Consider the following 24,850-nt stretch of genomic DNA (forward strand, 5'->3'; position numbering starts at 1 on the left):
CATTTGATAAGCCAGAAGCTTATGTATACTTTCCTCTCTTGCAGGTCAGCTAACAATGATTGTAGGACAGGTTGGCTGCGGTAAGTCATCTCTCTTGCTAGCCATACTTGGTGAGATGCAGAAGATCTCTGGGAGCATATTCTGGAGCAGGTAGTGCTATTTAAAAGCTCAAGCTTGAGTTGAGTACTAATGCAGAAAAAACCCAAAATCTATCCTGGGAACCTATTTGTGGAGCCAGAGATTTTGTAGTCATGGAGTCAAGTTAAAACTTTACCCTAAGTTGAAAGAACCCCTAGCCAGGGTCAAACAAACGATGCATTCCGTTAATAGGCATAGATAATCATACTTTGGCATTCTGCACTCCAGGAACATAACCTGAGTGAAATAGTAAGTAATTTGGAATCAGAACTTGAAGTGTTGTGGTGCTACAGAATGGCATTTACACTTCCAGGTCTGAGCTTATGTCTTTTCATGGAATTATAAAGAGGTACTGGCTAACTAGGAGTAGTCCCTGGCCATCCTTTTAGGTGCTCCATCACAGCACTGATATAGTGCCTGAGAAATTGAAGTCTTTTATAAGTGGAGATGAACTTCTCCAGTTCATATCCCTGATATGACAAGAGAGAGAGTCATGTCCTTCCCCACTTTCCCAAGAGGACACAGTAGCTGTGCTCTGACAGCCAGTTATAGGTTATACTTGCATCTAATAACTTCTGTACTGGCCATGAAGCTGTACTGTTAGGACTTGGTCTCAACTAAATGACAGATGGCATCATATATTACAACTCCTATATGTGGTTTCCAGTGAATTACTGCCATCTCTAGTACCCTGTCTGATCAAGTGTGTCAACATTTTTGGCCTGTTCATTTTATAGTACTAGAATTCCTAGCCACACTTTGCCTTTTGGGATACAATCATTTGCAGGAAAAGCTTGGCAAATTACAGAAGAACCTTGAGAAACAATTAGTTTCATTTCTACTGATTGGGAATGAAAGAACAACAGTGCAACTGTAAGTCAGATCCACACACTGATGGACAGTCATTGTTATGCAGGGGTTCTGCACTGATCTTGTGAAACAGTTCTCACAAATTCCTTGAGTGTTTTTATAGGATATTATTTATATTCAACTTTCATGCATAAGAGTCACACTACTCAGAAGTGCACATGCAATAGGACAAGGAGAGATTTCCGATTTTATAGTGGGGAATATGAAACATAGGAAAGTGACCCTTTCAGCTAGTGAGGGAGACAAAAGCTGTAGGCAGAGTTCCAAATGTAGTGATCTATGCATTAAAACTTACTTCCCTAAGCAGAAATTCAGAGTGCGATGAGGAACTATACAGAATCCCTGCACCCTTATTAGGTGAACTAATTTAATTTCAGCAAGGCTGTGACTTTTTATAGATGACATAATGTGATTAAGAAGTGTAATTTGAATGTGTGATGCTAAACTGAAACAGGTGACATGATGGTTGTGATCAGGCTCTGTTTTAAAATAGCTCTTGTTTAGAAGTATGTACTTCACAGCAGTGTAAAGGTCAGAACTGGTTTTCATGTCTTCTGTATGTGCCAAAGTATCACACGGTAAAATTCAGTTGTTATCACATTTGCTTTGCTATCTCTCAGATAGGTATAAAGGGGCTTGTGCATGAAACAATCTTAGCACTGTAAGTGCTGGCTGCACTGGGACAGATTGTTTTGGTTCATCTTTCAGAGCTGCTACCATGTGCACTGATCTATTCCGAATGATAGAGGCAATCAGTGTAGGCTGCACACCTGTGTTGTAAAGTTACCAGATGAAAGCTCCCTTAATTTGATGAGAAAATGCTAATGCCTGACCAGGTACATGCAATATTATCCCCAGTTCAAGGAGATTAGTCTTATCAAGTAATCGCCAGAGCTCATAGCCTTAGCTCGGGCAATAAAATGTGTCACCAAAATCACTAAGATCCTTTTTACAGCTCTTTCTTCGGGAGGAGACAAATGTCATTCACATTACAGAATAGTCATGATTTATTTCATTCCAAATTTCCTTCCCTTCCTCCAAGGTCACAGCTATGAAGATGAAGGATGCATCCTGTTGACATGTCACTCAGTGCTTAGGAAATCTGGATTCTATTCCTGGCCCTCCCCTTGGTCTAATGGATAACCTTGCACAAGTCATTTCCCTCCTCTGTGCCTCCATGCTATTTACTGATAAAATAGGATTAACTGTGTATCATCTTTATTTGCTTCCTATAAAAATTATTTGTTTCAGAGCCTTAAAAGAAATGTAATTTCTTCCTGGGCTAGGAACAGGCTAGTCAGAAGTGAGCACTGGCTCATCTGTGGTATTACAGTGTGTGCCTGGAAGATCCAGATCAGATTACTGAATCTTGTCTAAAGCAGGCTGAGAGCATCTTAGCATAAATATTTTACAGTATGGTTAGAGATTAACAAAAATAAAGAAATCGTTATTTGAATTCTGAACAGATGGTAAATAGTCTTGATTTGACTGGTTATTGAGTAAATCATTATAGTATTTGCCATGCTAATTTTTTCTGGCCATTATCTTACATTAAATAGTTCCAGTTCAAGACCAGGGAGCAGTTTATAGTATAAGTCTTTTTGGAGTAAATAATATCAGAAAATTCTGAAATTCACTGTGAAATAGTTTGCTCAAACAAAATTATCATTTATTTCTAAATGGGACATAAATACTCTCCTGTGAATCTAGAGTCCTTAGAATGTGAAGAAAGCGCTAGACTTGTTAAGGTTGTTAACAGTAGATTTTTTTTCTGCTCTATGTGGAGTTGACTCTTTTCATCAAATGATAATATTTTTGAAGTCGTTTTGATGTCTTAAAAGTGCGTTGATTTTTACAAGTGTGTATTTATTGGAGTTTTCAAAAACACCCAGATACTTGATTTTATTTAAATTAGAAATGGGGTTCAGCAGGCTTGAAAATCTCAGTAGGTATATACTTGCATCTTTAGGCATTCATATGCCTCAAAACATTATAGATCTAGACTTTATTATCACATATACATCACTTTCATGGTGGAAGTTACCAGGGTGTTCCCCAGTAGAATGGATGCATGGACTTCTACCAGGTGGTATATGAAGCAGAAACTGTTGTTCAGGGTCCTTTTATTATGCATTTAAGGGCTGGAAAAGATATTCTCTGTTTCAGCACCTTGATAGTTTCTGTAAAGAATGTGTTAATGATATGCAGCAGCTTCATGGGTTTTTGGAGAAGGTGCCGTTCAGTTCACACAGTCACTGAAGACCAGTAGAGTGTGAGGTGACTGTGGAAAACCTTTATTCAGTATGCTGACCTTTGGAATAAAGATACTAGTGGCTGGCTGGCGGTCTCTAATTCTACAGTAAATTGAATTTAGATACTGTCATTCCTAACTATGCATAAACATTTTGGAAGCTTCTCAAACCAACATTTTAAACTTCAGGTCTAGCTTTCTTTCCTGGATATTTATAAGCATATGGTGTTAGCATGAAGTTAATGAGACCGTTCTCTTTAAAGTCTGAAAAACTTTGTTCCTCCTTGATTTTGTTTATACACTTGGCACACAGATTTTTTATTCTTTTCAGTGGAACTGAATATAGCATCAGTAATAAGTATGGCCAGTCACCCTGCTGAAACAGCTCTGTCTGAACATCTTGGTACATGTTCAGAAACAGCAAAACCAAAACCTGTCCATCTCTCAGACCTGCCCATGCTTACTGGAACTGCCCAGGCATCCTTCCTAGGATAGGGCTAGTACAGAATGCAGCATGTTGCAAGTCAGCTGAAGGTGGGATTTGGGGTTCAAACTGTGTTTGAAATATGTGCTGCAAAGGTGCAGTTACTGCCATGGAAAAATACAGTGTTACAAATTATCAGGTTGTTTTCTCTGAAAATGTCCCTCTTTTTTTTTTTTCTTTTTTTTTTTAATGGAACTGGATTCTGATCTCTAGGACTTCTCAGTTGTGATAGCACCTTCAGGACAGAATAGAGGTGATTTTATTTCTTGAGTCATATTAAAAGTTTATAAGGGAAAAAAAAAGTTTGGTTTTTTTTTTTTTTGACTACTAAGATCAAGTCACTTTGTGTAGAAGGAACAGATGCTGTGCTACAGCTCTGTGATAGATACTGTTTGCAGTCTGTGCACTAAGTGGAATTTAATAGCTTTACTTTCTGGGGCAGATTGCCTGTGCTTACTTAAATAAACACTCTTTGCTTTCTGTTTGTGATGCAGCTGTGCTTCTGACAGTGAGACGGGGGAAGATGTCAGGTATGGTATTGTATGCAGTTATTGGTCTTCCTAGTAAATTGATTGCAGTTGAAGGAACCAAACATTTCTAAAATCTATGCTTGAGATTTTCATAGTCAGAATTCCGAAAATCAGTGAAATGCATTAATTACGTGAGGATACAATTTTTTAAACCACTTATGTGACTTAGAAAAATCAGAGCTGGATTTCCTTTAAGAAAACATTGCCATTTGGTGACTTTGAAAATTGTATCCTATCTTGCATGAAAATTATTTTTACCTGATTAACATAGCTTAGCTTGGATTTTGGGAATACCTACCAAATCAACTGAGAGCAAAGCTTTCTGACATGGTTGTAAAAGTGACAATCCTGTCCCTGCCAAAATCAGTGACAACTTTGTTACTGAAATTGGCAGAGGAAAATGTCATACGATGTCCCTTTTCTCGGTTTATGAGAAACTGTGTTTCTTCTACTGACCAGAATATTTTCTTGGTTCTGTGACACACCAACTATTTTACTGCTGTTTCTCTGGATTTATCAGCCTCTTCTCTTCAGCTTACCTTATTTCTCAGACTTGTTACCTGGTTATCAGTCTGAGTCCTGCAAAACGTGTGCTCCCATCTGTGTGTAGCATGAGGAGTTTCATGGATCTTAATGACTAAGCTGCATTGTAAAGGGTATTTGGAAATCTCACAGCTCTTTGTGTGTAAGAGAGATTGCAATTTCTGGACCAAGTTAAAGTGAAACCATTTGAACTCATTAAGGTACAAGGGAAATATGCTCATGAATTAGACATTCAGGTGTTTGAAACTGTGACGGGGGTGGACAGCAAACAGTGAGATAACATGCACAACAGTATGGCAAGCATTAAGAAGTAGGAAAGAATATTAGACCTGTTTGAAACAATTACCTACAGTATCATAGTGCTGTAGGAATATGTTTGGTGGGTTTGTTGCACTAGCATCCTGTAGAACATTTTTGGTGTTCTCAGAACAGAGGGTATTTTGAGCCAGTCTTATAAGTTCTTGAGCATTTATTTGCTCATAGGTGTTGAATGATTCCATGAGGTTGTTTGGTGTTTCTCAAAACTGAAGCTTTAACCATACCTTTTTTAAGTTGGTATAATTATGTACTATAGAATTTAACTATTCTGACAGTTTTATTTCTGTTATGCTGTCATTTTGCTGTATTTTTAATTTATAGCATGGTGATAGTATTTTAAGATATTATTTGTATCGTCTAACATAATTTAAAAAACCCACAACCTTATGTTTGTTTTCTGCAGCCCAGAGAGAGAATCACCTATCGACACAGAATTCAGGTACAACACTTTAAAAACTAATGGGCACCTGAAATCCCTTCCCGCCTCAGCCATCCTGTGACTCTGAACATTCTTCAGAAGTATCTGCACCTAATGAGTTGTTCCTTAGAAGGCAAATGGATTGTCTCTGTATGCATCTGCTGCAAGATTTAGAAGTAAAAACAAGCAAGTGAACAGTGCTCCATTTAATAAAGGCTATGCTTCTGAATGCTCAGGACTGGCAATATAAAAATGTTCTGTTGCCTACCATCATGCTGAAGTTAATGGAAGCATATTTTTTCTTCATGCACTAGTAGTATAGGACATAACAGTACACATTTCTTTCATATCTGAGGAATATTTGTGTTTGAGTTCTTGACTCACAGTAGAAATCCACAAATCGTGCAAAATATTTAAGATAAAACTACAGTCAGCAATGCAAAGCACACAGGAAAGGTTCTACAATCTATTATTTCCTCTACTATTATTATCATAAATCCATTGCATTTCAAGATCATCTATGTTTCTTTTAAAAATCAGCAACATTTCAGACTTGGTAGGTTTATTAAGGCGCTAGGAATGTCCTTTAACTAGTCTTATTTTCAGTGACCTTGAATGGGTACTGAGCCTTCCGGATGTAACGAAATGTGAAGCTAGAGTTAGATTAGTAACTTTAAACAGACTGTATTTACAATGTTGTTTCTAGTTCTAAATTAATGAACAGGCTTGATTTCTATATAAGCCAAAGTGCATAGTCTCCAGGGAGCTCAGGGAGTGGTTTTCCTACTTACTGTAAGGTTGGATTTTGTTGTCTGCCTCTTTGTGATAATTAAGGGGCTATGGTTAGTCTGTCTTGTGTTACCAGGGGAAAAAATTACACTGCATTGATGAAAATGGATGGTTGTTTATGCAGCCTGGGGATAGGAGGCAGTTATTTCCACCTGCAGAATACATCCCTCATAAGTCTTTGCTAAGCCGTTTGTTTGCATTCAGTTTTTTAAGCGTAAAATCTTAGGCTGGCTCAAGGCAGGCTTTCAGACAAAGTGTTGCACATGCTGTTCCAGAATATTTTGTTCTCTGGATTTTTTGGCTGCATTTCTTGCAGTTTCAGTAAGTTTTGTTTGATTGATTCTTTACTGTAGAAGCACTGTAGATATGCAACCAATTTCTCATATGAGCAAGCATTGCAAGCTTTTCCTTATGTCAAAATGATATGTCACCCTACTGTCAAGATTAGTTTAGAGGGGTTTACTAAATTCCAAGTCCTAAATGAACTTTGGCAAGCTCATTGCTTGTTCCCAAATTCCTTGTAGTAATTAATTCTCACTGATGGCCTAAAAGCAGAGTGTGAATGTAAGCATTATGGTCGTTCCCAGCATGGAGGGCATCTTACTGCCAGTACCCGTATCTCCACTAGACAAACAAACACTTTTTACAAAAGTTGTAAAAATCTTTTTGTCAAAACTTTGCTACTGTTTTTCAAAAAGTAACCTAGAAGTAACTAAATCACACTGAGAATTAAGAGCAGCAAAGGCAGTTTCAAGTAATAAAAAGGAGGTAAAGGGAACGCGTTCACCTTGGAATGCTCAAAGCAATTTTTTCTCAATCATTGGGATGAAAATTTTATACTAATTGAAAAAACCTATTCTCTCTTGAGGCAGAACTGAGTGCTCTTTGAATTACATTTGGGGACTGCGGGCTGGGCTGGCTAGGGAGGGCGGTTCTGACTTTTTTTCTTTGGGGTTTTTTTTTGTTTGCTTGTTTCTATGTCATTTTTTCCAAGAGAATTTATAAAACAATTAAATTTTAATGAGCCATCAGACATTTGAACTTGGAAACATGTTAGCAGGGTAGTGTAACTGTGTATTCTTTCAGGTCGACAAAGAAAATTGGATCCTATAATGACTTCTAAGCAAGCTTGGTGAAAGCCTGAAAAAATGAGCAGGGCAAGTGACTTTAACTCCTGATAAAAAAAGATAAAGGGCCTCATGGTTTGAATTGCACTCAGGTCCAACTGCTGTAATGGCTGTCTAGCAGACAAAGGCTGCATTTGGGTGAGAGGTCCTATCTTCTTATTGGATTAGCTGATATAGCTGGAAAGAAAACAGATCTGCTTTTAGGTGTATGTTCCCTCTTTTGGCCCTTTTCTGGAGAAATAGTGACATGTCAATGAGTTTTCCAACAGTATCAGTTGCCCTAATAAAAATGTTGCTGTTCTCTCAGCTCTGCCCTACTGAGGTCTTTAGTACACAACAGCCAACAAAAGCACTACAATCTTACTGGTAGGCAGACAGTAATAATACCCATGAAATATATATGCATGGTAAGATCTTGTTACCATACCTCACAAGTTGTCCCTTCTGCTGGTGCATTATGGGAGCAGTTCTGCTGGGGGAAGCATTTAGTAAATATATGTTGTCTGTGTTCTCTTTTCTTGTCTTTACAGACACAGAAAGATTCTAACCATGGCTACCCATTCACTTCATAACTGGAGTTCTCGTCTTAGAATGAGGAAAATAAATGTGTTTGGGGGGGGGTGTCTTTGTGCAAGTTTGAAGTTGTTATATTTTTTGAACACCTTAAAAATATTTTTTTAGAAATACACTCCTGAAGTGTGTGGCCTAACTCATGATCTGCTACATATTCTTTTATTAGTCTATCCAAACAGCTGGGATTCAGTTCTTGCTAGTTTTCTTTCTGCCATCTGCACTGCTCAAGAGGCAGCCTTACTGAGCTAGCCTCTCCAAACCTCACCTGAGAGCAGGAAAAGAGGGAGCAAACGGAAATTCAGTTAGCTGCACAATTTCAGTGTTCTTGTGGAAATTCAACATCTTGCGTATTTCCTCGATGGGAGAGCTATTGGCTGTCCTAAAGAAAATATATGAAAGATAGCATTTTTTGAAGATTTACCAGTTTCTTCCTTTAGAAGCAAATGGTTTCCAAAAATGCCTACAGCACTGCTAAGCTGGGAACTCTCTTCTGTTGTTTTTTTTTTTCCCCAGGAAAAGAGGCTCAGTAGCATATGCATCACAGAAGCCTTGGTTGCTCAATGCCACGGTGGAAGAGAATATCACATTTGAAAGCCCTTTTAACAAGCAGAGGTACCAGGTTCCAGCACTGTTACATGCTTTACTCCCCTTTTCCCTAAGTAATGGAGTTGCATAGGCCTCAGGTCACATGTGGGTCCCCAGCTCCCTCTAGTAACCAAGTACTGCACCTGCCTGAACATGGCAAAAGACCTTGAATTCTGCATGGTCCCCCTTTGACCATGTTTTCTTTCCTGGACACAAGGGACAGAGTTCAGTCTCATTTGAACTGTAGAAGTGCTTTCATTTTGAAGAACCATGTTTGTTTAGCATTGCAGTATTCACATTTTACACCTAATTGGCTAGTTTAACTGTGTTAGAAGGACATTAGCTGTTTGGGAGTGGGAATATTATTTATTACAATTTTAGTGTTTGGTACATCATGAAGGATTAACAAACTGCCTTTTTATTCAGTGTAAATGCCCACCAAACATTCTAAAAGATTTAAAAGTGAATTGCTGGTATTCCATTCCCCCACCATCACCAAAGGAAGTGGTTGGCTATGTAATTCACATCCTACATACTTTTTTTTTTCTGTCATCCTTGGATATTGAAACAAGAAACAAAGGCTCTGGACATGCAAAAAGTTAACTATTTCTATATATCATGGAAGAAGTTGTGCTTGTTTTGCCTGGTTTTAAATATTAAGTATTTTGAATTGGGAAGTTGACCTAAGATGCTATTTCTTGGTTGAAATATTGTTTGTTTTATCAGTGATTGAAATAGATCCCATTTAGAACAATTAGAGGCTAACAAACTGTTTTCCACTGTGTGGTTTTTCCAGCTGGCTAAGTTTTGTTCCTCTGCGGGTAGGAAATGTGCTTCTTTAGCAGTATCTGTGTGGATTTTGCATTGCATTTTTGTTTCCACAGGTACAAAGCAGTAATTGATGCTTGTTCCCTCCAGCCTGATATTGACATTCTCCCTCATGGAGACCAAACCCAGATTGGAGAAAGGGTCAGTAAACAGCTACAGGCTTCTCTTTTTGTTTTAAATATATAGGGGGGGGTTATTATTTTCTTGTGTTTTTAAAATCTTACTGGTTATTTGGCAACAAAGGTGATCTTTTAGTTAAGTGTACATTTGGATCATTAGTCTGAAAGCTCATTGCTTGGTAAACATGTCATTTGTTGAGATGAAATGATTTAAATGTGCTGCTATCAGAATGTTTGACTAATTCTGTGGCCACTGTCTCTAATATCCTGACTTCACAGTGCATTTTTTTGTTTCTTTATGAGTAATATAAAAATAAATAATTCCTAGGTTTTTAGAACCCCTTCATTTAAAAAAGGGCAGGCATTTAATCAACAGCAAACAAAGCTTTATCACATCAGGAAGGATTAAGGAGTGACAAGAAAGGAAACACAGATTTGTGAACAATTTACTCTGGCATATTCTGGCACTGTCACGAACAAACAACTCCCCCACTACCCCCAAAACACAATAAACCACCCCACACAAGGATGTATTGAAGAACACTTTTCCATGCCTATGATCTCTACACTGGCTACTATGTTAACTTTAAATGGACTAGTTCCTAACCCAATTCACTGTGTAGCCATACAAATGTTTTTTGATAGGAGGAGGGAAGTGGTGGCTAGGGAGAAGGTGGGGTAGTAGTGGCTCATGAGAGCTTAATGTTTGTGAAACCGCAGGTGGATCACAGGAAGGGTAAGCAACTCAGAACAGGGTGGTAGCAGGGAAGTAAGGGCTGAGAATAAGTACAATAGCAACCAGGTAGTATTCACCTCAGCATAGCCTGACCTACCAGCTAGCAATTACTGATTATAGAAAGTAATGGAGCTGATCTATATGACAGATATTTATAATCTATATAATTATAAAAATAAAGAAAAAACAGAACACAGCCAGACTCATAAGGCTAACTTTTGAGAAGTTTAGTTTAAACTGCCTGCAGAATATCTGTGCCACCTACACCATTATGTCATCACAAACCATTAAACATTTCCTGTCCCTCTGGTATGTATGGAGTACAGCTCCAGACAGAGTGCTCTGGCTTTTCTAACAATCTGTGTGCTGTGTTCTTAGCTGAAATGCATGCCCACACTTTTGAAAAATTCCTCTGGGTTTCTTTGTCCAGAAAGTCTGCTGTGGATAATCCAACCAGAATATGAATATTTGGTTGATATTTTTCATAACTGTCTGATTGTTTTTCTCCTACTTATTTTTAGGGTATTAATCTGTCTGGAGGGCAGCGCCAACGCATCAGTGTGGCAAGAGCACTTTACCAGCAGACAAATGTTGTGTTCCTGGTGAGTAGGTGCCATTATGTTTATGCTCCAAACAGAAGCACGAGATGCAAGCATTTAGAGTATTTTACAGCTAACACACACTGAACATTGTGCTTCACTGAGCTAAGCCAAATGTACACTGTTTATTTTATATCCGCTGTTAGCTAGCCTTCAGGTAAGAAGCATTTTTTAAATGCTGCTGACAGACACATAGGTATTAGGATACAAATTGAAATGCTGATGCTTCCCCTCTTAGTGTATTCAAATTTCTTTTTGACCTTTGTGTTGATCTTTGGTACTTAGAAATTTAATACTTAGGTGTATTTGTGAAATTCCTAAGCTGTCTCAGGCCTAAAAATAATGTTGTCCTGTGTCTGTGGTGTTTTCTTCCTGCAACATCCTGCTTGTTGTCCTAACTTCAACAGAAGCTCTATGGAAAAAGGAGTGAGAACAGCCTCTGAAAACTTAATAGGTGGCAAAACAGTTGCATTTATGCAATCACTATTAGTGAGCTTGCTGGCTTTCCAATTTAGGACTTCCTTCTTAAACTCAGTTTCCAAGGAGCTTTGAATCCAGCTGTTACGATAGTGAAACATGAGTCACATGGGATTAGAAAAATTATGGACATTAGCGGTCATCCCTAAAAGTCTGGGACTTTACTTAGATTTTCACTGTAATTAGGGTACTTTCTTTGTTGCATGTCAGACTAGTCCTGTAGCATGAACCAATTTTTTTATCAGGTGTCTTGTAACGAATGCATCATTATAATCTTACATGGTGAGTGCTACCTTTATAAACAGCCTCACCTGACTCCACAGTGCAACATCATGGGCATTTACAGTGCCCAGCAATGCAGCATTGTACACGACATGGCTGTGCGCTAAGTCAGGGCTCAGATGGATGTTTAGGTCTGTACCAGATCAGAAAAATACATCAGTAAAGCTGACAACATATGTTTTGGCTCAGTAAGCAGAGTACACAAACAGTTGCACACACTTTCAAGAGGATTTTTTTAAAGCCCTCACCTTTTTGCTTATATCTCTTCCTATCTAACTGGTGGCAATGACATCACTCACAAAGCAGAATTAATTCAAATTCAACCCTACTTTATCAGCAAACACCTAGAGAAAAGAAAAAAGATCTCACTTTTAAGAAATCTTGGTTTAAGTGTAATATAATAGTATGAAATAATAAGTAAATTCTACAGCCAGTATCAATTGTGCAAGCAGAAATAATAGATTTGCAATTCCATATAAACAGGATTAGGTTAAAAAGTCCCTCAAAAGATAGTACAAATTAGTTTATGTTTAAATTAATTGCATATAATTCATATTTTCAATAAAATAATCTAGGTCATAAATCAAGCATCTGAGCAGAGTCATCAAAATGATCAGTATTTCTCCTTTTGTGTTTCTTCATTAATAGATTTTGATTTATGGGTTAGAAAAGAAAATCAGAAGGCAATTACATAAAAGAGAAACAAAAATGTGCTCTTTTTCACTGCCCCTGGAGCAATTATGTAAGATATGCCACAGACATACATTGCTGCATTGTTTTGAGGCCAACACAACAGTGTACTGCAGTTATGTAGGCTACAAAACACGTCTATTGAGAGGAGCAGTTTCCTGAAAGCCTCAGGAAATCAGTGTTTAGTTAGCTGCTGTTACCCTATATCTGAGCACTTGCTGCAAAAAGACAGTTCAAGGTGTGTTGTTATGTAGTTAAAGAAAACCATTCCCCAGAGCAATTTTGATCTGATGGCCCCTTTTGATTGTCTGTATTGATGTAACTGGTTTTACTGATATTAAAAATTTGCCAGTTTCCATAAATCTTTTTTAGAGTGCTAGTTCCAAAAGCTGATCTCTTTTCCTTGTGGCAGGATGATCCATTTTCTGCGCTGGATATCCATCTCAGTGACCATCTCATGCAAGAAGGGATCCTGAAAATGCTACGGGAAGACAAGCGGACCATCGTGCTAGTAACACACAAGCTGCAGTACTTACCCCATGCTGACTGGGTAAGGCAGCTCTTCTTGATTTTTCTGAGGAGGCAACAGTGTGGCACTAATACGTCTTGCTACAAACAAGGCTTCCACTTCATCTTTCCTCCAAGCGCTAATTTAACGAGAAGAGACATAATAAAGATCATTTGAAAATTAGCCAGTGAGTCTGGGTACCATAATTTTGGGATTCCCATCTTAGAACATCTAAATAGGATGGATTTTCATACACCTGATACTATTCTCATTGAAGCAGGCTGCATTTAAAATATATTGAACATCCGAACTATTAGTTATATGGGAAAATTTAGCTCTTTTTTTAACCTCAAACCAGCAAAATGTTTGAGTAACATATTTATCACTGCTTGGGCTGTTACTAGGAATTTTCTGTGCTTTCACAGAGAAAAGTGTATTTATGGATATTGAGATACATGGAAATAAAAGGAAGAAACTCTTTCCTTGAGATTACTGCTGTACCAAGAATGTCCTTACCCTTTGTATGTTGGCAAAATTTTAAGAAATGTGTAGTAGTCATTGGTTTGTTAGGCTTCTTTTGTTAGATCTTCTGGTTTGCAGAATAAAATTAAAAAATCAAAACAAGAAGGTATGCCTTCTATGGCAGTTTGCAACTGTAGCTGTCAAAGATGAGGCAAATCATTTAGGATAAGGAGGTTTGGTTTTTTGGAAGTTTTCTGGGGGGAAGAGGCTCATTGGTTCACACTGGCTTCGCATCTAGTTCTCCTGCAGTTATCCAGCTACAACATCTTAGATCTTCTTGCCCATGTTGATTGATGACTGCAGTTATGCCTCCTAGCAGGGCTTCTTTCTCATTTGCATCTTGCACAGACTATAGGAGCAGTTAGTCTGTCTCAGGAAATAATAATTTCAGCTGCTTCCTCTTCTTCATATTGGCTTGCTGTAATATTGCAGATAGACATTAATCTTGTTCTGGTCGTGTTTTCGGCGGGCAAGATTTCTCCTTTATTGTGTCCACTATGACCTTGTCCCTCAGTTGTACACCTTCACAGATTGCCACTGTTCTCAACACAGTTCTGGTTTTCCAGTTAATGTTTTTCAGGATACAGGAGTTTTCTGCCCCTCTTCTTCCTCTCCCTATGAGGTGCATCTTGGCCTCCTCTTCTTCAATATTATACATTTTCTTTTTTTTTAATATGCACATCTATGGCCTTGTATCAGTATAATTTATGAATGTCATTTATGAATGTCAGACTCATTTCTAGGTGTTTGTGTTTTATGAGATGTCTATGAGAATTATTTTATTTTTATTACCTTCTAATTGGGTTTCAGTAATGTTTTATGAAATATACTGTTCCAAACAGCCTGTAGGACAGGAATATTTGTATTAATTAAGTTTGTAATTAAAAATATTTATTAAGAAATAATGGATATTTTCCCCTAAGCACAGCTCTTATTAAGCTTTAGCAAGTCTTACCCAATGGATTGCAGCAGGAATTTTTATTTTATTTTATTTTGGAATTTGAAATAAAAATATAATTTGAAGTATATGTGATGGGCTTCTTAAATCTTCTTAGCAAAACTCTGAGAAGAATTCAAGTCCAGCCCACTTAGAAGTTTCCTGAATAAACTGACAACGGCAAGATCCTTGTTTGCTTTATTTTTTCCTTTCCTCTGGTGTAAATCCTTAGCAATGAGTGGGATAGATTATTTCCCCTACCCCCTGCCCATGTAAGTTTCTGAGTTTCCAGGGAGAGAGAAAAATAAACACTGCATTAACTATTTTCTGATGATGTCATGTGGATTTACAATCAACATGCCTCATTTTCCAATTCTGCTTGTCAGATGTAAAGTGAAGGTAGTTACACTGTGTCTATAATATAGTTACACTGATATAACTTGGAAACCAGCTCTTCAGACTTTGTCTTGCATTTATAGTTTGTTTTTTTTTCCAGACTGTGTCCACTGCTCATGCTGTTAAAAGCTTTAGGGATTCAAATTCCCTAGCTTTTCCTTATCAGGTCCATTAGATCAAACAGATAGTGAAGCCAGCATGCTCACATCTAATCACCTGAATGAGGGCAAAGCTGCTGCAGAGTATGTTGCTAATAGCCTTTTCCTTTTAGGAGGTAAGAGAGCTCTCAAATCTTGTTAATGACTAGTATTTAGGAAGAATAATGCACTCTCCTGTCTACTGACAGGGACCCCATTCTTCCTTCTTACATAAAAGCAGCCTTCCTTTCTGAAAGCTTGAAGGGCAGGATGTTTCTGGTTTTGCAGGATCTTGAGTAAAAGGGATCGACTTGAGTCAAGTGATTACACCACTGTCTTTTTAGAAGACATTTACTGACAGAAATATTCTTTATTTTAGAAAAGATAAAATTCTGTCCAGGCATAGTAACATAACTTTAAAATAAATAGAGATACACGGCCATTCATCTCACCACTTCTGTCTCTAACTTCTTAGATAATTGCGATGAAAGATGGTACCATCCAGAGAGAAGGAACACTCAAGGACATTCAGAAGTCGGAGACTGAGCTCTTTGAACACTGGAAGACATTAATGAATCGACAAGACCAAGAGCTGGAGAAGGTTTTTGATGGGCAGGGCAATCAATATTTTCAAAAAATTAGACTTTTTTCCCCCCCCCCGTAGATTGAAAGTATTAGCAAGGATTGACGTATGCTGTGTGTGATTTCTGACTTAGTAGGAGCATAGTGTTGCAATTACAATTATCATTATTTATCTATTAAGAGAAATGCCTTCATCTGGACATCTCATACTTCCGTGAAACTGTTGCCTCTGATCCATTCTTGATAGGAAGCCCTATCAAAATACTATCATCTAAGGAATATTAAACTGGACCATTTTAGGAAAAATACTGGTAGTGTGCAATAGTGAAAAATGCTTCTAAAATATGCCTGAATTTACTCGTTGCATTGGGTTTAAGTTTTTCAGATGTGCCTATATCAAGCTTAACACATTTTGTCTTTAATACTGTAACAGAAGAAGAAGGAGATATGAATCTTAATTATTATTAATTCAGGGATCTATGTCCAAGTTAAGGGGTTGGGGTTGACAACCTCAAATTAATGTCGGAGACCTAATTTATGTCATCTGGGTTTATCCACAGATAGCAAATCCATCACTTACGACTGCTTGCTCTAAGATTCTCACTTTTATTTTTCACTGATGTTCTGCTTAGAAACAAATTTTGTCACAGCTGGTAATTTTTCTTATTAATTCTCTGGTTGAAAAGACATGAATTGTCCTTTTTTTAGGAGACTATTATTGAGACAAAAACTGTTCTGGAAAGAACAAATCTCCGGAGGACTATGTATTCCCGTGAAGCTCTGCTGAAAGATGATGAAGAGGATGAAGGTAAGAGGGCACCCTTTGAGCCTAGTGCCACTACATCACTGTTTCACAGTTAGATTTTATTAGCATGAATTAACACAATTCAAACTGTCAAGAGAATAATAATTTTTCAGATTGTTCACAATTCATAAGAGTGCTGTTTCCATTTGTATTACCTCTGGACTACAGTGATTTCAAGCATTCAGAAGTCGTAGCTTCCTCTAAACTTTTAAAGTATTTTTCTTACACTAGAACATAATTTGATAATGAAAGAGAGATAATACTGAGTAATCATGCGGGGTGAGCTTCAAAACTGTCAACAGCTAAGCACACTTGTTTCAGGTTTTACACAGGAAAAAATTGCAATTTATTTTTATCAAGCTAGTACTTCTGAATTGCAAAAACATGGCTGAAGACTGATCACCAAGTGCAAAGTTTTTTTGCATCTTTTTAGCATGCATTACTACTATAACAGATGAATATGTGCATGCCTGTACAGGTAATTCCACCTTAAAGCCACTCTCTATCTGGTGTGGTAAGCCCTGTTTTGTAGCTGCTACTTCCCAGCCCCTATGAAGGGTGTGTACAAGTAAATCACTGTGGCTGTACTATTTTCTTGCACTTTGCAGAAGAGGTAACAGAAAGTGATGATGAAGACAACCTGTCTTCAGTGCTGCACCAGAGAGCAAAGATGCCCTGGAGAGCCTGTGGCAAGTATCTCAGCGCCGCAGGCATCCTCCTTCTGCCACTGCTAGTTCTGTCCCAGCTGCTCAAGCACACAGTAATGGTGGCCATCGACTACTGCCTGGCACACTGGACCTCAGATGCCATTTCTGGGAAGCCAGAGACAGAGATGAGAAACTGCTCCCACTGTGAGGTATGCAATGCCTCATTTACCTTCCTCTTGTGATTTAACTGGTGGTGATCTCCCACTGTCAATCTCTGCTCTAAGATTTGTATGCAGTGTGCTATATTTTTAGTAATAGAGCCACTCCAGCCTATCTTGGAGGTTAATGCATTTTCAGATGCACAATGCAATAAACCTCACAGTTCAGGTTTCTGTGTTATTTTCCTGCTGCTAGATTTATTGTATTTTCATCATCTACCTGATATGCCTGAACCTTGTCTCCAAAGTGATTTTGATATCATAGTTCTTTTTTCTTTTTCCTGCACTGTTACATTGTCACTGTAAGTAGGGCCTTCTGATTTTATAACATAGGGGAATTTCAGGTTTTGTAACATAGGGGAAACATTTTTTATTATGAAAATGCTTTTTCATTTGATTTTTATGTGATTTTACACATGAAATGCACAGTGTTACCTAGCAGGGTACTCTATATGTATCAAGCAGTAGTGAAGAGATCTTGCTAGAGCTGGGATTGTTTTCTTTATTGGGATTTAATGCCTACAAATAATTTACATTAATGTTTGGGAGATGCATGTATGACTTTACTGGAGTCAAAACATCAAAAGGTGCTTTACTGATGCTGGGGTTTGATATTAAATTAGTATTTCAAAATAAAAACTAATCTATTTGTTCTTATTAAGAAATAGACCAAAACAACAAAGCCATAATAATGTTTTAAAGATATTTTTTTTCCTTCAGATGAAATTATCAAATGTATCTTTTCAGAGCTTTTAGTAGTATTTTGTAATTTAAGATTTCTGAAGAATTTTTTATTTTCATGCAAATGCTCCTCTCCCTGCAGGATAATACATAATAATAAAATGGTTGGAAATTGTTGGCAGTTTAATTTAAGACGAATAAAGAATTTATCCCTTACATTTTTCAGTCCTGTGTTTATGTGTTTACATTTTCTTTAAAACATAATTTACAGTAAATCATTCTGTTACTCTTTGTTTTTCAGGATTTCAACCATTCTCCATATTCAAAAGTTTTCAGCATTCTCTGCTGTCTTGGGATTGGATTATGTCTTGTCACATCAATAGCAGTGGAGTGGACTGGCTTGAAAGTCACCAAAAAGCTACACTCTTCTTTACTAAATAAAATTATTTTGGCTCCAATGAGGTATTCCTGACTGTAATACAAATTATAATGTAGTTCTTTTGTGTTCCTTATGTCGAGGCAGTCTTCTAAGCACAGTTTTTATTAAGAAGTGCCTATGCATCACTTTTTTTAATGCATCATTAAAAATTATGAGGTATGAAGGTACTGAACAATTTCTGACAGTGTTTCCCAGGCTGCTCAAGTTCCCAGACACTAGTCAGATGCTTCTCCTGCCTGACTGTGACTTCAGAGATTTACTTCCTTGCATGTTTCTTCTCTTCGCATTTTTTAATTAGGAAGAAATTACAATTATTGATCAATATGTGTACAGTTCATTCATTGCATGGATCATAATCTTAAGAACTGGAAATATTTACTGTCAAGCAGAAATGGTGCAAGCTATGAAAGATAATGAGCTTTGAAGAGTTTCATCACAGGCATCATTAGAGTCCACTGGGATGCACAGACGCCAATAAAGGCCTTTGTTGTCCTGTCCTGCACAAGTTTTCTTTCTAATGCGTGAAAGTAAAGTTGTAGCTTGATTCAAACCTGCAGCTGTGTTTGACCTGGAAATTATGGAGAAATAATATACATGGGAAAACCTCAGATTTTTTTTTTTTTTAAACTTCTGGGTTTGGGATAGAAGTAGACTTCAGGCTCAACATGGGCTATGAAACAGTTAACAACAGCATAGCAATAATGAAGTTTGCATTTTACATATGTAAACATCTTTTAATGTAAAATTCCAAGTTGTTAGTTATGCATTTCTACTCCCAGAAAAAATGCAAGCCTTTGCAATTGAACTTTGTTTGCATTTTTCATGCATTGAAAAGGCCTCAAATTACAATATAAAAGGATATTTTTAAACGTAATCATGTGATTTGCATAGCTTAGGTGGTAGAGGGAGCTGAGCAGGGTTGCTGCTCTTGGGTTACATTCAAGACTGCAATTTATTGGAAAGCTGTGGTTACCAGGAAAAATGAGAAACTTGTCTGTGATATAGTGCCTAGCTTAAGGAGCAGGGGGGTATGGGGGTGTGGGAAGAAAAGAAAACAAACAAAATATTCTAGTATCAGTATGGTGATCTTTCCCATTCCTTGTCTTGTTTTAGGTTTTTTGAAACAACACCTCTGGGAAGTATACTGAACAGATTTTCAGCTGACTGCAATACCATTGATCAGGTACTGAATAAATACATTCAAGCTCTGAAGTTATCCTATGTTTTCCTGTCTGCAAGATGGGATTTTCATTTATTACAGACCCATTTAGATTAAGTTTGTTGATGATGTATAATTTTGACTACTACATCAGTTGGCATCATGATTTTCTAGGTTCAGAATAAATTCCTCATCTTAAAAGCATGTTGAACACCCATTTATTTGATTAAGATGCTCTGTATAGAATAGGGAGGTGAAATTAGATCAATAGTGATATCCCCAAATTAAGAGGATGTGCTTTTTTTAAAAGTGAGTAAACACATTCACTTGACATATATGAACAAATGCAATGAGAAAAAAATAACAAATACTGCTGCCCAAAGAAGAGATGACTGAAATTCAAATTATCAGTGTTTACACCAGACAGCACTGCCAGTTCATGGTGCAGACACTAAGATTGCCTGTTGCATCCTATCTGTAATCCTCTGACATGAGGATTGTGGTCCACAGTGCAGGCATGTGAGGCATCCTCACAGAAATCCCTTCAGACCTTCCAAAACCCAGCAGTCAATTCAAAAGCAGACCTGTATACTTAGTGCTTCAAACCCTCTAAATTGTCTTTATTGTACAAGTAGGATAAAGGAAAGTGAAATAATGCTGTTTAAAACTTCATATAGTATGGAAGATTCTGTGTGCTTATTCTTCTTTATGCAGCACATTCCAGCTACCCTGGAGTGTTTGAGTCGTTCCACTTTGCTGTGTGTATCTGCTCTTGCTGTCATCTCATATGTCACGCCAATGTTTCTTATTGCCCTGGTTCCCCTCGCAATCATGTGTTACTTCATCCAGAAGTACTTCCGAGTCGCATCACGGTAAGAGCATAAACCAGTATCATTCTGGAAACAGAGACATCTTCTGCAATGCATGATTCCGTTGTGGAATTGCAATGCTAGGGAACTTCATGTTTAAATTTGGTCCTGCAAAAGCATGGGCCCTATCTGAAAGTAAGCCAAACCTACTATAGTGAAAATGTGTCATAAAATAAGTGCCTTTGTCTGCAGCTCTGGAGCAGAACTTCTAAGAGGCAAGAGCAGAGTCTCTGTCCGTGATCAAGGTTTCTTAGTGTCTGCAGGACACAAACCAACTAGATTCTGTCTTCCCCAAGAGATGTATACTGGGCACATCCAAGATAATGTGGGGACAGAACAAGAAAACCAGTTTCTGCCTACCCAGATGGAAGTGTAAATCTGTAAAGCCAGGGAGAGGCTGGAGAATGCAGCATAACCATGGTGGTACTGCTGCCCATTAGGGATCCAACATGCATGAGCATTCTCTCTTGGTTTGAGTAACTTTTAGTTTTTACAAGTTGAAAAACTTTAGCCATATTTGTGATTTCTCTCCTTCTAAGGTCATACAGCTTCCCCCCGGTGGCACTCAAGAAGCATTTGTGGCAATGCTGTATTTGTCCCCTTTATGTATGCATGGACTGAGGGGGAATTCACAGCCAATCTATTTCCTGCTGGAAGGAACTGAGACTAAATAGAATTTCACCCCACATGTGTTTCCACTGATTTGATGATGGAACATGAAATCGAGAAGCACAACCTAATGATGAGTGCAAGTTCTCATTTAGTCTCCTGAGTGTATGAGTTACACTGTTAGCTCAGTGAGAGATTGAGCTGTTGTTTGGGGGTGAAATGGAGAGAGAGGAAGTTGCATTTTGCCTTCAGCTTAACCCGAGCTCTTATTTGCATTATCCCATTAAACTTATGTTCAGCATAGAGTCAGAATGGTGTTTAAATGAATAAACAATTGAGTATAAGAAAAAGGAATATAGGAGAAATAAGGGAAAGCTGTGAATGAGAAGACCTACTCCAGCACTGTTTGTATTCAAATGGTAAAAGAAAAATCTTGCTGGGGTCTTCATTCCCTGTTCGGAGACGTGCAGCACTGCTTTGCAATCTATCTAAACCTTAGGTATATAACTAACATGATGATATTCCCTTTCACTCCCTGGGTCTGTTTCAAGAGAATAACTGCACAACAGAACTGGCTTTTTACAAAATTCCTTTCATAATCCTCTCCAGGGACCTGCAGCAGCTGGATGACAGCACTCAGCTACCATTACTCTCCCATTTCTCAGAGACTGTTGAAGGTCTTACCACCATCCGAGCCTTCAGGTATAGTATTTTAAGAAACATACATTAAACTGCTTTTGAATATCTGTCTCTGGTTATGTTCTGCAATTGTGCAGTTGTAAGTTATTGTTATTTGGATCACCCGAAAAATCCAGAGTCTCTGAAACACTGGTCAGGGGGGACTCCAAAACACTGAAGAACTTTTTAAGCATTTTGCATGTGAAGGAGTTACTATTGAAAAAAAAGTTAATGTATGTCAGCTGCCCATGGTAACTGTCCACACATTTGCATGCAGCCTGAAAAAACACTTGTGGGCAAATGTGATTTAAGAAGCTAAATTAGCTTGCAATTACCACAGCATGCAGTGTGGCAGACTGTGCACTTTGACAGTTTCCATGGAACAACTAATATGCACTGACTTGTTACGGCAGAGTAATTTGTGCATGAGCTGATGTCCAGATAAGATAAACTGCATGCTAGTGACTTCAGAGGATGTAATAGTACCCTAAGTTATTTTTCAGGTTGCTAGCTAAAGATGTGATTGTTCATACTGGTTCTGAAAATACACAACCTGGAAACAAAGTCTTTTGTCACCTGTTTTGATTCATGTTTCCATCCTTATAAGCTCACAGGAGAGCAGCCCAGGAATACCTGATGACGTGCCTGGGTCGTGTTTCTGTGTTACACAAAAGGCAGTCACACCAATACTAGTAGAGGTACCAGTGAAACTACCACTGAGCTGCTTTCCCCACACAAGTGCTATTCTGGTCTTTTCCCAGTCAACTCAAATGCAGTCAACTGTCTTCCACACCCTTCTCATCTAGATGTCTACACATTTTGTCAGTTAATTATTACTGTTACCATTCTGTCTTTGAAATGGCAGTGCTTATTCCTCATAAACTGTAAATTTAATTTTATAATAGAAGTTATGGACAGAATACACTTGTCTGTAAGCTATTTTAAATAGGATATAAATGGCTCAATGAAAGCACAAGTTTAACAGTTTGATTCTTTTTGACTGAAGGTCAAAGAGTGGTAGGACAACATAGTCTTTTCCATTATTAATTACTGTTACTGGATATTTAAGTGTAAGCAGTGTTCTCTAGTTTGTAGCCGTGTCTATGTTCAGTTTTAAGGAAAATCAATTTCTCATTGTTGCTTTTCTCATTACTCCTATATTCTACTACTTCAAGAGGATCTTTCGAGTTTTATGGCTGTACATTTTCTGGTGTTGGTGCAATAAATAATATTCAGTGCCATTCAGCTAATATTTTTAGTCTTTTTGAGCATTCTCTCTTGATTCTTCCTGTCACCTGGAAATGAATTCCTCTGTCAAAGAACTGAATTTGGTGCCTCCTTTTTTTAAATCCTGCAGTAACTGATGTGTTTCTGACCCAAACAGCCACACGCGTGCAGTGAGTTCTGTGTTCCATCTGCCTGCCAGGCTCCTGCATCAGCTGGTAACCTAGCTATTTTTAGGTCTGTGTAGCTTTTCAGCTGCCTAACATATTAGCAGAAGTGGAGTTTAGCCTTGCTAGCTTGAGCATCCCTAAAAATAACACTAATTCAGGAATCCAGTCAGTAAGTTAGGAGGTGCCAGTTGTTCCTGGGGTGTCTTTGCCCTTGGTAGCTCTCTGTCCTGCACAAACTCTGGACGCATAAGGAAAGAAACACACAAAAAATCCAGAGGGAGATCAGAAAGACAGCTACTGCTGCAGCTATAAATACACCTTCAGCAGATGCCCTGGCCTGATCTGTAGCTTGCTATCTGGCACTTCAGAGAGCGTTGGTCCTAAATAGTCAAAAATGTAAATGTGAAGGCTTCTGCAATGCCTGGTCTGTATTCTGAGAGGCCTGGTAATCTGGGGACACTTTCGGAAGAGAAATTCTGATATTTCTGCAGTATTCCACCAACAGTGGTAACTTTTTCTGTATCCTCATTTCATGTGCATATGCACAACTGATTTATGATGCATACCTCTCATCTTCTAAGGCATATCTGTATCACATAGTACCTCATGGTATGGAGACGTGAAAGCTAAATGTGGTAGAATTGGTTCCAGAAGCAGTACAGCCATCTCTCTATGGCAGGACACTAAGGGTAATAGACCTGAAGGGAGGCAGGGCTCACCAGCTCTGACACTGCGTGACGCTAATGCTTGCTTTCAGCAACAACCATTCTAGGCTATGCAAACACCCCAATACACTAGCAGCCAGCCCAGGCCATTCTTCATTGCACACAGCAGACATGTCTGCTATGTCTTGGCACATGGCTAAGTTTTGAACAGCTAAATTACTTCCACAAAGTGGCACTTACTTCTTTTCCTCAAAAGCATAAATTGTTCATGTAAAGACATAACTTTATTATATCGTACTCAAAAGAAGGATTAAGAAACTTTGCAGTGAACAGATTTGAAAGCTTCTCTGAGCCGTGTACTTCATACTTACAACATTGTCATACCTTTCTCTCACATCAGCATAAGGAGAGCTGAGTTTATAAATAAGTAGTGCTTTGTTGCAGCCATAATAAGCTAAAGTTTAGAAAGGGAAATTAGTAAGTTTGTTAAACTTGCTAATGTAATAAAGAGGAAAAAAAGACAAGCTTTGGGTACTTACACTAGATTTTCAAGCCTTCAAGCCTCTTCTGTTACTTCCCTTCTGGCTTTTGTGCCAGACTTCTGTATTATTAGACAAAATTGTTGATACACTTTATTATTAGCATTGCAGTAATTTACACCTATGCAAATAAATATGCCCAGGTAAAAGGGCTGACTTGCATACTTAACAAGACCCCAGTCTAAATAGGTGGAGCTGGGAATCACTTTCCATATCTGTTCAATTCAAGGTAGAAGTCATTGATGCAGCTATTCTGATGAGTAGGTGCAGATCCACTATAATAAACTGTAAACAGACCTACTTGCCATGAGTCATGGTTTGTGGCTAATTCATTGGCAGGGGGGATGACAGAACACAATTCTCTGCAGTCTATTACTTTTTGTTGGACCATGAGCTTGGACTTCTGTTTTCCAAAGTGCTCCTTTTGTTTAAGATAAGGACGTATCTTAAAATATGTCCAGTATGACTGGAGATACTTTGAGTTTATGATTTATAAATAGTTACTATTTCTAGGCATTACAGTAATATAAATACTAAAACTTGAGTTTATATGATGAAGTGGAAGATAAACTGCATTCTGCAGCATGTGCATGCATGTATGATATCTGTAATGTATGTTTTAATTTTTTGTCTCAGATTTCTCTCTCACAATTGCCATGTAATAAAATACATTTCCTAAATGTCCAGTGTGATCCAGAAGTCCCATAC

General features: G+C 38.0%; 1 protein-coding gene and 1 long non-coding RNA gene across 5 annotated transcripts in view; one reads left to right on the top strand and one right to left on the bottom strand.

Moving 5' to 3' along the window:
* Nucleotides 1-24,850, top strand: part of ABCC8 (ATP binding cassette subfamily C member 8) — a 75,376-nt gene that overhangs the window by 38,062 nt on the left and 12,464 nt on the right. Inside the window, exons 16-29 of the mRNA XM_061380475.1 lie at nt 45-150; nt 4,238-4,273; nt 5,538-5,573; nt 8,555-8,653; nt 9,511-9,595; nt 10,831-10,911; nt 12,770-12,907; nt 15,333-15,458; nt 16,148-16,247; nt 16,853-17,100; nt 18,092-18,252; nt 19,343-19,412; nt 20,103-20,260; nt 21,476-21,568. Coding sequence (XP_061236459.1) covers nt 45-150; nt 4,238-4,273; nt 5,538-5,573; nt 8,555-8,653; nt 9,511-9,595; nt 10,831-10,911; nt 12,770-12,907; nt 15,333-15,458; nt 16,148-16,247; nt 16,853-17,100; nt 18,092-18,252; nt 19,343-19,412; nt 20,103-20,260; nt 21,476-21,568 — 1,537 coding nt within the window. The remainder of the gene's footprint in view (nt 1-44; nt 151-4,237; nt 4,274-5,537; nt 5,574-8,554; nt 8,654-9,510; nt 9,596-10,830; nt 10,912-12,769; nt 12,908-15,332; nt 15,459-16,147; nt 16,248-16,852; nt 17,101-18,091; nt 18,253-19,342; nt 19,413-20,102; nt 20,261-21,475; nt 21,569-24,850) is intronic.
* Nucleotides 1-24,850, bottom strand: part of LOC133226671 (uncharacterized) — a 66,827-nt gene that overhangs the window by 24,486 nt on the left and 17,491 nt on the right. Inside the window, exons 3-4 of one of the 4 annotated variants that reach the window (XR_009729611.1) lie at nt 24,143-24,204; nt 15,208-15,415 (exon numbers count right to left, since the gene is read on the bottom strand). The exons of 1 other annotated variant lie outside the window; for it this stretch is intronic. This is a non-coding gene — a long non-coding RNA (uncharacterized LOC133226671). Of the gene's footprint in view, nt 1-15,207; nt 15,416-16,941; nt 17,057-24,142; nt 24,205-24,850 lie in introns of those variants that run through there. 2 more of the 4 variants (XR_009729607.1, XR_009729608.1) reach the window with 2 other exon arrangements.

Source organism: Neopsephotus bourkii, unplaced genomic scaffold (genome assembly GCF_033783945.1).
Source record: "Neopsephotus bourkii isolate Nb327-2 ecotype Australia unplaced genomic scaffold, CSIRO-AGI_Nbou_v1 NB_1792, whole genome shotgun sequence".
Lineage (NCBI taxonomy): Eukaryota > Metazoa > Chordata > Aves > Psittaciformes > Psittacidae > Neopsephotus > Neopsephotus bourkii.